The following is a 15705-nucleotide window of genomic DNA, read 5'->3' on the forward strand; positions in this document are numbered from 1 at the left end:
TAAGACCTAAGAAAATAGAAAAAACTTAATTCCATACCATCAGTGTTTATTTTAAAATAATTTTTTTTAGTAGTGAAACGACAATTAATTGAATTTTTTGGAAAATACGTATCCAAGTAGAATTAATTCACATATGATAAGTATGCTTAATAGCATGCCTCAAAAGTATGAATCTATGCCTAAAATTATCATTTTCACGTGGAAATTATAATGTTTATTTCAATTAACCATAGGGGTTACAGTGAGCTTCTAATTAAAATAGATTAAGGGTTGAAAATTTGAAAAGGATGTTTAAGTATCTCAACGGAAATTAAAATTGTGTCCAGAGATTGAAGATTCACTCACAATCAAACAAACAAACAATGTCATTGAAATAATGATAATATGTATCGTAAAAATATTTTTAATCTTTTGTCATTAAATTGTAGCCTACCACAGAAGAAAAAACAACTAACTAGAAATACAAAAGTTTAATTAGAATTTTTTTCTGTATCAGCACAAAGAGACACAATAGCATCATCGCGTGGATCTGCGTGTATCTTCCTCCGTTTCGACTCTCGTCCTTTGTCCTGTCGAAATTCCTTTTCGGCGGGTGGGTGCCGTGGTAATCTAAGCAATGGAAGCCCGTGACTCCGCCCTCGCACTAAACTCCGCCTTCCCGAGTATCGGAGCCTCATTGGTTCAACTCCCACTAGATACTCTACTCGGTATCAACAACATATTCACAATTCAGTATCAAATCAGTACTCATTAAATAAACAGTGCAGTGCGTCAAATTTGGAGAGCATCCTGAAAACATGCTGAACAATCTAGGCCCTGTCGGTAAGTTAGTGGGGGCACTAATTGACGTTAAAGTCTTTAGTGATTCAGCGTACTAACGATAGGCTAGTTAAATGGGCTAAATTGAAGCTGCCTCGCCCTCATTAAGCCAATATCGCACGCCAGTCCTGGTAGGCTATCTAATTAGGATTAACCAGGCAAGATCTCTATGAATTCTTTCACGCTTTCAGTCAATATCAGCGGTCCGGTAGATTTACAAGAAACCGCGCTACCATATACATACATCTTAACACTTTTTTTTTTACTTATAAAAAAATAGTTTTGTGAGATCGTGATTATTTCAGTGTATTTATAATTTCAACAATATACTTGGATTATTTTGTTGTTGTATTCAAATCACTTATGAACTGAAGGATATAGCGAAGTTTGGTTTAATGAGGTGACTGACGGTGTGCTTCAAAAACGAATTGTGCATGTTTTCTACAAATTGTCTCATGTGGTCTTCTGTTAAAGGAAATTATGATGGTTGGTGGGTAATTAAATAATTCACAGAAATTGTTCGAAATTTTTGTTCAAAAATATTCTTTTTAAGTACTTCGTGAACTTTAAAATTGTATCTACGTATTTCCAATCAACAATTTAGGCTTCAGCTTTTTTATAAAATAATCTGTATACGAATATAAGTACAAAAAAATGCTGTACACTTTTAGTTTTGTTAGTGGTTCATAAAACAAAAAGTTTTGTTACTCAATTATACAATTCAATGTTGTTAATCCAATAAATATTATGTCACAAGTGTGTAAAGTAGCCTTTTTTCGAAGTCGAAGAAAGACCTTTACACACCAATTGCATACAATATTTTATCTACTAGCATAACAAAATAACAAAAGTTGCAGGCAAAAACGACTTGTCGAAAGCTCTACATAATCATTGAATCTCTATATCTACTCAGTTGACAGTTAATGGGTCTGTTGATAAAATAAGAATGCCAGTGTTACCAATAGAGAATTTAGAGATAGTTTTCGATTCATGAGGATACCTCATACTTTAGATTTTTTTGATTTTAAGCATTTTAATAAATAAATAAACATTGCAGCAAATACGTTGCCTCAATCATCGAAATCACTTACAAAAAAATGGATTTTGGAAAAAAAATTTACAACTTTATTTCAATTATCGCGATAGAAACCAAATAAAATAAACTTTAACATTTTTATAATACTATCCACTACTTTAAACACTTATTCATTTATCCTCCATAATGGGAAAAAATTGGAATTCCAGGTGTCTAGTCTAGGGATAGTTGCCTTTGCCAGAAGGGATAATTTTGCACAGTAATATTCACAGAGATAACCAACTGTGCTTTTTATTGAGTTTCCTACGTCCACAAAATATTATAAACGTTGCAATGTATTGTGCAGGTCTTGTTTAACCATTTTAGGTATTTTTATACATTGAGTCCAGTCTAATTTTTGTATCGGTAAGACCTCATCATCAAAAAATGAATCTGATGATACTTCATCACTTTATATGATTCAAAATATCTACAATTTCTTAAATCCAATTTCATCCTAATGACAAAACCTTAAAGATTTTAGATCTGGTAGTACCAGATCATTTTTTCTTAAACCAACTTTTTTGATTTGAATATGTAATTATTTTATTTCTGCGCCCTGTAGTTTAGGATTTGATTATTATGCAGACAGGTATACCTACGGATGGACAAATTTTCGTATAAAGTCACCTTCTGTAAAACAGTGAGAGCCAAAATGATAAATATGTTAAGAATATTAACTAATAAAATTTTTTGCTCACCTAATGAATCTTATAAATCACTTTTTTCATAACTAGTTTTAGGTAGGTAATAAAAAATGAAATATTTCAATTTAACAACTCAAGAAATAGACAGGTGTTAGTTATTCTTTAAACGGAATTAATCCGATTTTATAAGCTAAAACAAAAAAATAATAAGTATTTCTCAGAAGGATATGTAAATTTGTTAATTTGAATGCCTAATTCAATAAAAAAAATTTTGAAAAATACCAAATATTCCCCAATTAGCACATATCACACGAACACATCTTACCATATTTTCAACAAAATTGTCCAATGAATTTTTCACGATTTTTGTCCAAACAAATTGTCGTCAATTGTAACTTATTCTAAGTAAGCTCCTTAGGATTCAGACCAGGTCATTTGGGTGGAAGTCCTAGATGAAGAAAACCTTGATTTTATATTTTATCTAGAACCACAGCACACACATCATTGTAGCATGTTGTTCTGTCACCTCTAAATCAATCAACTAGGTACGTCCAATTCAAACAAATTCCTGTCCGATCATATTTTTACTTCTTCGAAAAGAGTTGATTCCTTGGACAGGCCGTTGAAGCAAGCATCTCAATAGATCTACTGTAAAGAGTAGATTTTCTAAATTCATAACGTCAGTTTTGGTGCTGCAATGTCGACGATAATCCTTGTTGTCCATGCTCAGATCTTATCTCAGATTCTTATCAATATTCTGCAGATATTATGAGGATTTTTTTGAACCACAAGTACCAAATAAAAATCACCAATGACTATTGTTATTCTGGATGTTCTACGTCTTAGTCCTTTGCTAACAGATCTAGTTTCCTGGAGCCGATTAAGCATCTTTTGATAATACTTTGGGACACATTTAGTCGATTTTCAACATCCGTCTGTGTTGAGCCCGCTCTCAGTAATACATCAGCTCGAGATGACTCTTCGAAAGTTAATTTTGTTCTTAGCAGTGTTAAAATTAATCAAACGATGTTCAATATTGTTATACAAATAGAAAGAAACAATTCTGAATTTCCACAGATCCAAAGAGTCAGATAAAAATAATCCAAAAAGAAACACCAAATTAAAACTCATCCATTTTATTTCCAATGATAGCAAAATCAATAAATCATTTTATTTGTTTATTTCTCAATATCAGTTAGTAAGTAGTAAAATTCCCACCGAAAATCAAACGCGTTGATCGGAAACTTTGATCAAAATCTCGTCATTGATTAAAATTCGCAATAAGCGGATGGTGTGCTGGATCCAGGATCGTTGCTACGAAATATCCCTTATATAATATATCTCCTTCCGTTTTAAAAAACCCTGCAGACGACTCTTTCATATATCATCTATCTTATATCTTTCTTCAGGAATTATGTCCTCATCCAAACAAAAATAACCTTCATGGAACCCGAAACCATTCTGCGGTATCAGCTACAGAATAATGGAAAAAGCATTGGAAAAGAAGGTAGATCGAAGAAAACCAATTATTGGGACAACCTACAGGGGCTGAGGGGTTGAGACAAGCAACGACTCTTTTGGGGAACTATAACTAGAGTAGATCTGCTGAATGTATCAAGCTAAGTAAGAACAATCTACGAATACTAACAGGAGTTCTATCGGATCGCTGTCGTCTCAACAAACGCTAGGTCTAGCAAAAAATGCGGCGTGCAGATTTTGTTACACATAAACAGTAAGGAATTTCTGAGCACTACACCTGGTTGCGTATGAAAAAGAAGACGAAGGTCTCTGGCAATTAAAGCATTCCCACATTCTAGACTTTTTAAGAGGAGTGGGATTGATGAATCCACGTGTGTGTCCACGTGCCAAACGAATTTTCCGTTAGATATTATACTTCCGAATTAACCTAATTTGGGAGTACAAATATTGTGATTGCGGTTATGTTCAACGATATTATTTCTATTAGATGTAATTATTCACAGTTGAATATGACATCGAATTACTTAGTCTGCAATTGCAATTTCGGAATCGTGAAAATTGTTGAGAATTTAATTTCTAATACATAGATGAGATAAGAGAAAACATGTTTTTCTTTGGTTTTGTTGTATCAAGTCACTGAAGAGGATGAAGTTATCGTTTTATTCAGATTTTGTGTAAGATTTGATTGTTTCAGGTATCAAAGAGATGTGCGGTGAAGATATAAAAAGACACCAAGGGGATTTGAAAATCCTGGAGCAACCACGGCTTGGTTCATTATGCGACAGCGGCCTCTCGGGCATCGGCGGTTCAATCAGCAACGGTTCAAACGATGGTGATAAGCCGTCGAAACAAAAACGACACAGAACTAGATTCACTCCGGCACAACTCAACGAATTGGAACGTTGCTTTTCAAAAACGCATTATCCGGATATATTTATGAGAGAAGAAATAGCTATGAGAATTGGACTTACTGAATCCAGGGTACAGGTAAGTGACAATACGATTTAAAAAATTGTTTTTATTTGTTAATTTCATACATATACTCCTCAAATTTAGGTTATTCTAAAGTAATGTATCAAAAATTGTATATGAGGTGACTACTCTTGCATATGATCAGACATTATTCTTAAAAATATGACAAAAAGAGATTATTTCCTTCTGCTATGTTTATATATATATATCTTTATCCATAACAACGATTGAATTTTGCGGAATGTTTGGTAGAAGCTGATTGGTAAACCATATCAAATACTGTCGCGATCAATGGGTCAATCGCAGTGACAACATGTGAAAGGTGGACTTTTTGGATCGCATGTTTGTTTCAAATTCGAAAGGAAGACCATCACACCGTTTGCCTTGAGTTGGTTCATCGATACCAAACATTTCGACAACGAGAGGAGGCAAAGCTTTGGACATCAATAAAGCCACTAGCTCCGCTGAAATACCATCAATGTTATTGAAGAGATGTGCAGCTGAATTGACAAGTCCGTTATGCTTACTATTTCTACTATCATATAGAGGTCTCTTCCATACATTGATTGGAGGTTTACAACAACACAGCTATTTCTAAGGTCATGGAAAAAGTCTTTAATCAGCAAAACTTGAGATCTCTCGGATCCCTTCCACCAACGTAAGAACTGAAGCTATATATTGGGAATCCATACCAATCGAACTGGGCTTTTGACTAGGTTCGGCATGCTAACCTTCTTTGATAAATTGAAATCGTACGTTTTGTCGTTCATACTCATCGATTAGCTTAGTAGCTTTCTCAAAGACCGATCCATCTAGCTCGTTATTGATGTAAACCGCTTAGAAAGGTAGGATTCTATTCCCTTAGGATGCATATTGGTCTAACACCGAAATCCGTAGGCAGCAATTGATCACCACCATCAATACCGATCTTAACAACATTCTGGAGTGAGCTGTGGAGTTTAATGCAGCAACAACCCGGGCTGCTTAGGATTTTGTCCTATCTGAACATAAATTATTACCATTACCACAAATTCACTGATTGAGTTTGGGGTTGGGAGTAATATGTCCTGGCATAATCACGTAGTAAAATTATCTAAGACAGTTTCACAAAAACTTTAAGACCAAAAAGATATATACCCCGCAACAGCTTGACTTACAGGTGATGCGGAGTTGACCAGAAACTTGGACAGCTTAGAGCATAGAAGAAAAGTCGCTGACCTGATTCTACCACAATACATGCTCTTCCAAGCTGTCCAACATGAACCCACGTAGAGCAGTATTTGCAAGACCTACGTAGATTTAACAGGTCTTCTTTCTTTCGAGAAATACAAGCCTGTGGATTTAGCTACCAAGGTACGTCTTTTCTGAACAATACAACTTACAGAAGTTCCAGATCAATATCCACAGGCGTCTCCACATGGCAAGCACCACTCGAATTACATAAAAAATGTCACGGTCGTGTTTTCGTGGCTATCAGGACAGGATTGGTGAATTTAACTTTGGTGAAAATACTTAAAAAGAAATTCCAACGCTCTTCACGTTTTATTCCGATTCCTAAATGATAAATAGTTCCGTACGAATGCTACAAATGTCAATTTTGTTATCTACGAACAATTCGCGGTCTATAATTACGGTTTACCTATATACTGTCAAATTATCCATAAATAATGTCCTATTCCTACATGACCATGATTATCTCTAATACCAACATTCATCTCTTCATTAATAAATCTATGACACATATACAATATTACCACATCTGTCCAATTGTGCCAGTGTTAACCAATTTAAAGGGCAATGCTGGCAGAACCGTACTCAAAATTCTATTGAAATGGAATTCAACTATAAAAGTAATAATCTTATATTACTTGATGAAATTTAATATTAAATACAAAATGGGAAAAAGAAACTACATACCAACTAGTAAGTTTTGCTTAAACAAGGTATCAAACGTGAGCTCAGAACTTTTTGTTTCCCCTTCACTTAGTCCAGTACCATTTTGGTGAACTTTTTCGATTATACGACTAACCGTCGCAGTTTTTGGTCTTCCATTTGCAGAAAAATGTTCAACAACGGTCCTATTCTAATAGGGATCCTTCCATTATTAAATTGTAGGTACCCTCTAGTTGCAAGCTCTGTGCTAGAGGTTAACTAAGGAGTAATGCATTTTGTCTCCAACAAAAGTAACTTGATTGCAAATCTAGAAGATGAGCAGTTGGGAATCGCATCAGGAAGATCCTGCACGGATGTTTTATTTATACTGATACATGTAGGAGCCCTCAGACTTGAACGACGGTGCTTAGCTTGGGCCAAAGCTGGGAAACTCGGCCTTGGCAGACCAATAATGGCTCAAGCCTGGTTGAAATTTGGGTGACTTAGCCCCGGATATTCTATAGACAGCCAAGCCTGGCTGAACTATATGTAACCTTTCCTCGGCCATCCCATATTCACCCAAGCATGGCTGAACTCTGGGTAACGCGATCTCGGCCATTTTATAGTCAGCTAGCTAGGCTTGGCAGAACTCTAAGTAACTATATAAAGTTATGTGCTAATATCTTATCCATAATTGATATATTAACATCAGCCTGACCCACGGCTGCAGATCAGTCTTAAGTTTATCTGGGCAACCAGGTCTGGTCCAGGCTTGCAAACAAAGCTAGGGACATTGTTATCATGCCAGAGTCCCACCAAGTCTGGGTCAACAACGGCATCCAAGCTAGTGCCAGAGTTCCACATACCCAAGTCTGGGCCTATACTGGCCCCATCGTAAAGTCGTATATGGGATGACAACTGGTTAAGAAAGTAATAAACCAGCATTTCAATACTTTTTTAACCCTACAAAAGTGTTTGACCTTCAAAAATTGAAAATGTTGTTCATTAATTGTATAATAGAAACAAACTTATCAATATAATACATACCATCGAAAACATATGCTCAGAGAATCAAGGTCAGGATCACATTAATGGGGAACAAACAAAACCCATAGCAGTCAACAGCGATATTAGACAAGGAGACTCGCGAAATTCCATGTTATTCAACATGGGATCTTAAGGAGCGGCTAGGCAATGATTACGGAATGGGCGACAGAGAAAGCAAAATCCTCTGCTATGATATGTGCTGAAAATGAAAAGATTTTTAATTACCTGTAATTTCACAAGTAAACAGTATAATATGGCAATCTCGATTGAAAAAGTCATATGCATTATAACATTGAAAATCATTCGAATCTCGAGAAAATGACTACTAGACCAAGAAAGAAGCGGAAACATCAAACGGTCAAGTGATGTAAAAAAAATTATTGAATGAATAAGAAAAAATGGAAGCAACATATTGGTCGAATGAAAGAAGATGGAGTGGTAAAAATAGCAAAGATAAATATCCAAAAATCATAGCACGGAATAGAGGTCGACCACGAAAGAGGTGTAGTGCCAACTTATAACCAGGATAAGCAAAGATTTCGAAGAAGGAACAAGCGATAGATTTATTATGGAGATACTCCTGTTGAAACTCCAGCAATATTCTAATAGAAATAATTTTTTTTTTAGTTATAAAAAGTATTTACACTCTTTAGTTCTGGTTATAAAAGCGTGTTTCTTATTTATTTTAACTTTTATATCTACCTATAGTTGCGAACTAAATAAATATATCTCACTGGCTTGGGTCCTTTCACAGAATGCAGATTCATCGGCGCCGGCGCAAGAAACGAGTATTAGCGCGGAAAGAAATAATATTAGACTTTTTACGACATATTGTAGATACATTGAAATAAACATTAAACTTTTATTTACTGGTAGTTATAGGAAATAAATAAATATATAGAGCCCACTTTTTTAAATCAAATCAACACTATACGAGGTCCGTTCTGTATATTTTGAGAATCCACAAAACTAGAGGGCTGGCAATGCACCATCATTCTTAACTAGTAAGCTCTGATTGCAGTTGGAGGTACTAGTCGAATAATAAACTGAGATTTCTTGCCGAGCTTGCTCATATTTTTACCATATTACCTTGAAGTAGATGTTTTTTTTTTCACTAAATGACAAGATATGTACTTGACGATCATAATGAAGAAATTATCAACACTATCGATGATGCTAACGCAGTATTAGCATTTTAGTCAGCTCAAGCTTAATTGTAGCAGTTGTTTTAATTTGGATATGAAAATGTTGACCAAAAGCACTACCTCATCATGAGAGGAGTTGCATGAACTTTTTTCCTCTTCCCAAATAATCAAAATATAAAATCAAAATAAGCGGATCTTTTTCAATCCTGAAAAAGTTGGGTTATATTTCCGCGAGTGTGACTTAATATTGGTTTAATTTAAAATACGCTTGGTGATGAAGCGCGTGCTGATAAATCCTGTTCTTAGTACAGAAGTCGTTGAGCTTGAAGATCAACGTATAGTTACAGCAAACTAATACACCACAAAATGTATACCTGCAGTTATTGAATCAGTCAATATATAAGAGTTAATGTTGCATCACGATAATGCTTCGTCAAAAACTTCACAGAAGACGTGGAAATAATGTTAACGGTGATTAAACGTCAACTTGATTCTAATGTGTCTTTCTTTAACTAGAAACCAAAGGAAACATTCTCGTGGCCCATGTTTCACAAAGGATAATTATATTGATAGAGCAATTAATCAATTTCTTGAGAGCATTCTAAAAAATGACTGACTGTAAACTTTTGAATTGTGCAAGCTATGTACGAAAAGACAAATAACTTAGTTGTTTGAATAAAAATTAATAATTGATGTAACACAACAATTTTCCTGTACATTAACTCAAATTATTTTTAGGAATCATTACGATTTATTCAAATTCTTGAGTGAAATTTAAGAAACTAAATTTAAAGTTACTATATCGAATTAGCTGATGCAACCGACCTGTACTGTTTTCACCACTTTGCTCTCCGTCCTCTGTACAGTGTGTCTGTAACTTTTGATTTATGCGAGGCGGGGTAGCTTTCATCACTCCCTTAGGGTTTGGAGCGACAACGTCGCACCTTCCCCACAGAAGGCAAGCTTCATTATACAGTCAAATGCCTGTTTAAATATTTAATGAAGAGTGATGATTTCAATCTGGGTCTTAAAAATACTTGTGGATTATAAAAGCAAAATATTGATTCGATTTTTTTAGAGAGCGTTGAACTGAAATGCGATATATTGAAAAATAAATTTATATTTATTGCTGTTGATCAACAAATATCGTATATTAGGTGGCTACAAGTTTATTTTATAAATGTATAAGTAATTTGTTTTTTTAGACTTTGTTCTTCATTAAATTTTTCATCACTGGAACGGTTGAAATGAGTGCTCTGTAGCTCGTGAAAATTGTAGGTACTGTTGCTCTAACTTGTTGTATTCATCGTAAACACCTTATCTGATAGTAACTTTGAACCGATTTAATAACTATTGTATGTAAATTGTCGACAGCTCGGAAGTATTTTCATAATTAATCACATACTCACAAAGATTGATTTGGGCATCGCGGCTCTTCCAGTTGTATTCCTCGTGGTCGATTCGATTCAGGATGGCTTAAACGTCAATAACTGATACCTAACGCAATGCCTGTAAGAAAACATCTCCAATACTTTTTCGAAAATTATTCTCTATATAATAGCGATTCATGTCTTTGTTGTTTGTATACGGGCTTTTTTGTATAAGAATGGATGTTTGTCGTGTCCACGTGTTTTCAAGATAGCCGAGAAAATTATGAAGATGCTTCTTTTTCGAGGCGCCCTACCACGTCAAAAATGGGTTAAAATAACCAAAAAAGTCGGTAATTTTGTACAACGGTCGACATATAACATGCGAAAATTATGTGCCGTGTCCATTAAGAGGTTTCTAGCCAAGTACAACATCCCAGTACTAGACCACCCACCTTATTCGCCAGATCTATCGCAGCTGTGAAAGAAAATGCAGTTCGCGTTTTTAAGTAACCAAAAGAAGTAAAAGATTCATCAGAAATGAATCATTTTTTATGGGAAGCACTATTTATTCCATAGAAATTTATATTTTAAATTCAGTAGATAAATTAAATATCAATTTCTATGCGATAGTACAAATGAAATGACCATGAAATTTAATTGCGACATTTTCAACATATTAGTGTTTATTGCTATTTCATTATAATCTTCTGCATCTATTTTGAATAATCAGCATATAATTTATTTATTTTCTATAAATTTATATCTGACGTGAAATCAACACTGAGACATCAATTATTAGTCTTCACAGAAATGATATCAACTATGTTCAATTGAGTGCTTTCATAAAGAATGATAATACAATTTAATATATGAAACTGAACCAAATTAGATCTTTCAAATCAATGTACTATATCTAAATAAAGTGTAGACGTGTATTCTACGTCTATACTACACTTGTATCATCCACAAAAACTCTTCCTCTTCGAGGTTTCCATCCTGGACCTTCGCAGCTGTACTTTGCACGATTTGCGTTTGCTCTATTTAATCGTTGTTTTACGTGAATTGGTCATCGACCAAATTGTTATCATCTCTTTTATTTTATCGGAAGTGAACCTTTTTTTGCAGTATTTCCTCGTTCAGCAGATAGGATCGAAACTTCTAGTATCTAAACAGCAATTGGGTCAAGTAATGGTTCATCCCCCTCTGTAAATTATCTGTATACAGCGTTAGACATATGATAACAGGCACACATGCCCCTTACCTCGTTGATTCTGTGCTGCCACTGGTCCATGGTCACGAATCTTTCTGGCTTAGTCGATAATTTGACCGATCTTCTCCACATCTAGCACATCTATTGGTACGGTTATCGCAATGGTTAATACTGCATACACCAAGAGCAGCTGTGCGTTGTACCCTGGCTATTCTTTCGCTGTGGATCTATTCCTATGTAGTCTTTCTCCATACTTGTGCGCCAGACATAACTATTGAATTTGTTGAGGATACCAACAATCTCTTCTTGGTAGCTGTCGGATCATTAATCGTTGTGACTATTTATGCTTTTCTTATTCTAAATAACACATTTCTGACGCAAAACTTATTTTAATGAGGAATTCTATTAACAATAATTAAAAACTTTTGAGAACAATTTGAATTAATTCTAGAATGAATTCTAATTCTAAGTTAATAACAAATCTGTTTTCTGGAAAGTTATGCTGGGTTTCTGTGTAGCTTTAAAGCTTAGAAAATAGGTCGGAGAAAACTCACGATCATTATAATCCTCAAATTCCTTTGGATTCTGAGCTTTGGATAACTATTTTTAAATTAATTCGAATTAATAAATACTCTGAAATGAATGACTCTTTATATTAGGTATAAAGAGTGTTTCGAAAATTATTTGATTTCATTTTGAGACGAAAAGCTCTCATAAATATGGATAATAAATTTCCTACATTAGGAGTCACAGGACTTGTTTTTTTTTTTAATCAACGCAGTTCAACTGTAAGTGGAATTAATTTAATTATGAGCATAAAGATAAACAAAAAATAGAAGGGACAGATGATACAGAAATAAAAAGTAAAATAAACAGAGCAAGAACAATAACTAAATGGAATACCGTGGAATAGTAAAATCAAAAAAAAAACAGAAATGAGAACAATAAGACAACAACTGAAGAGAAAAATTGAAGCCACAGAAGTTGAGGCCTTATGCAGAGCAAATAGAACGTCAAGGTTAGATTGGGTCAAACATATTGCCAATGAGAACAGAAAGAGAGAAAGACCAAAAGAAAAATTGAAGCCACGAAAGTTGAGGCCTTATGAAGAGCAAATTAAACGTCAAGGTTAGATTGGGTCAAGGGGACACAGTTACTTCAAATTTAAATCCAAATTTTTTCAAGGACCTAGCTTTAGTAGTTATGGTCAGAGAAAACTAAGCAAAACCTCATCGCCAGAAGAAATTGTTGGGTACTGATTCTCTTCATTAGAATTAAGAACATATTGAATCACTTTTTTTGTAAAAAATTTTGAAATTTTTGATGTTACATTGATCCATTGGCGGCACTTTACTTGTCTTAGTCAAACATCAGAATTTTTTGCTTCTGTTGTTTGATTGAAATATCTTTTAGTCTTAGATTTTTCGATTAACAGACAGCTTTTCAGTCCCTGATATGTTGGCAACCAAAAAAATTGTAACGCGATCTTTATTAAGTTCTCCGCTTTGTTTATTCGAGTAGTTACTTATCAAATAAACCTGTTTCGTTGGCGATGAAGATATCATCAACAGTATAATTACGTAAAAAAACAGGCAGCTTCAATCCATTGGCTATATTTTTCAACATCAACAGCGTTACTTTTAACATGAATTGTGCTTTCTTTTTTGATCAAGTTCAACTTATTCTGATAAATGTAATGTGAAGTTTCAGTATTCCTTACACTCCAGAACATTCTGATGGAATTTTGAGCAAGGTTAGGTTCTGAATTATTCTATAAACGGAATTCGACACATCGCGTGTTTTCTCACTTTCATAAACAGTTTGTCACCTACTGATAAAGGTTTTAGTCATAGTTTCAACATTGTTCAAATAAACATCCATATGATAGTACTTCTTCATTTTTAACTTAACTTAACCATGTTTCATTGTATGATAATCATGATGTTTCATTACCACTGACCATTTTTTAAACATAAATGGATAAATTTTAGAAAACAGTTATCTCTATACGTTAAGGAAACACTTCCACATACCATTTTGATTGAAATAGCTGATTTATTGGTAATTAAATTCATCAACAACCAAAACTTAATAAATTCAATTATTATTACTATTAGTAAATTGATTTTGTAATATAATTAATATTTCGAACAGTGCATTTTGAATAAATATGCTGATTTATTTGTCTATAAAATAGCTTTAATGTAGCTTGTATTATTCAAAAAGTTAGAAAGTAAAATTACAAATTTGGTACATCTATTTTAAATGTCAGTCTTATTTAGCAATCCATTAAATGATTGTCGCATTAAATTACATATTTTTATTGTTAAATGGAGTTCTGTTGTTATACTGCCAATATCATCAAAATGGAAAAATTAAATATATTGGTGAATATATGATAGAAACCGTTTTTTTTTCAACCTCCGATAGGCTATAAATGAAAGACAAGTTCATATAAAACAATAATTTTATTACCAAAAGATTGGTACACTGTTACTTTTCGACATAATCAACGAAGAGATTGAGACATTTGTCATATCTGTGAACTAGCTTTTCAATACCCTCTTCAAAGAAAGTTACCGCCAATGAACAGATCTTGAAAGTTCTGGAAATTCCGAAGACAAAGCAATATTGGTGAATCTGCTTCAACGATTCTGTCAACTCGTTGAACCAGGTCATCTGAAACGATTGACGTCCTTGGTTCTTTTCATCATGCCATCTTCAAACTTTCAACACCATTCAAACACAACATCATGAAGTTTTCAGCATACACACGATTCATTCACACTTGGCTGGAGCCTAAATAGTGACAGACATGTTTACGTGGCTGTAGCACAACGCCGACTGACGCCTAAATGTCTACAATGGCGAAGTGTGAAGTGCGAGAGCTTCGCAGTCGCCCTACGTCACATGCCCGCTATCTACTGCCCGCGAAGCGTCTACACGGAGCGAATGGAGGTGGAATAAAAACGGCCCTCGTATTCGAAATCTTCAAAAACAGTCAATTACCTACATTTATTGAATTTATGTAGCTTCTAGCTTTCTACAGAGAAAATTATCAAAAAACGTATTCCGAAAACTGATTTAGAAATCAAACTATATACAACTCAATACTATTTATTATTTTTATTTTTGTTAACAAAGTAACAAATGCAATATTTAGTCGAAGTTGGTTTATTTTATTCCATTGCCTATATATTGATAATTATGTCATTGAGATTTTTTCCCTATTTTCAGAGTCATAAATAAACTGAAAAAACCATTTTTTTGGTTAAATCGTTGAAAGTATATTTATCAATAGTATTTACATATACATATTACAAAATGGGCCCTTACATAGAGACCTTTTGACCACAGTGCACTCGAATCTAGACAAAAACAAATAAGTACTAAATGGAAAAACTCATGAAATCAAATTCTTTGAAGCTACGTTATCAAATAACTTACAATAAAGAAGAAGATCACTAAGATCAGAAGAAATATCTACAGAAATTGAATACTGAAGAAGAATAAAATCAAATGAGGATAAGAAGAACGAACCAGCTGAAAAATCTTGAGGAAAAAGTCATCATAGATGGAAAAGAAGGGAAGAGAACACTAGGGAAATCAAAGAAAAAACGATTATGCTAGATGAAAAATGTTTGGTTTCTTAATTAGTTCGGAGACTTTTCAGACAATCCATGTACATAATCGTAGCCTCTAAAAGCCTGGATATATTAGTTTGCACACATTAAATATGAAGTTACAACATCCATATTCTATGTATGCTTAGTAAAAAGAAACAAAGACTTTTTTCAACTAATAATGAATTTTTCAAAATTATCGCTGAAAACCTTTTCGTACCTTCAATTACCCGAGTCATTTTGGAAAGTATGAAGTTTAATCGCATGAAGATTACATAAAACCGAATTACCCATTTCATAATACCGCCTGCGGATATCAGTGGGATTATCTAGACGTGTTAAATGTCCGCGGTTAACGCTAAGTTGGTGGTCAGTCGAAGTTAGTTTACTAATTAAGCAGATGGCTCAGCCTTGAATCACCTGGCCGTTCGAAATTCATCTGGTAG

The 15705-nt window shown here is 34.0% G+C and overlaps 1 protein-coding gene across 1 annotated transcript in view; it reads left to right on the top strand.

Moving 5' to 3' along the window:
- Positions 1–758: 758 nt before the first annotated feature.
- LOC130444108 (homeobox protein orthopedia) overlaps positions 759–15705 on the top strand; it is a 39496-nt gene continuing 24549 nt past the window's right edge. The window contains exons 1-2 of the mRNA XM_056779119.1: positions 759–822; positions 4715–5007. Of these exons, the coding sequence (XP_056635097.1) occupies positions 798–822; positions 4715–5007 (318 nt within the window). The 5' untranslated portion in view covers positions 759–797. The remainder of the gene's footprint in view (positions 823–4714; positions 5008–15705) is intronic.

The sequence above is a fragment of the Diorhabda sublineata genome, chromosome 5, assembly GCF_026230105.1.
Source record: "Diorhabda sublineata isolate icDioSubl1.1 chromosome 5, icDioSubl1.1, whole genome shotgun sequence".
NCBI classification, from domain to species: domain Eukaryota; kingdom Metazoa; phylum Arthropoda; class Insecta; order Coleoptera; family Chrysomelidae; genus Diorhabda; species Diorhabda sublineata.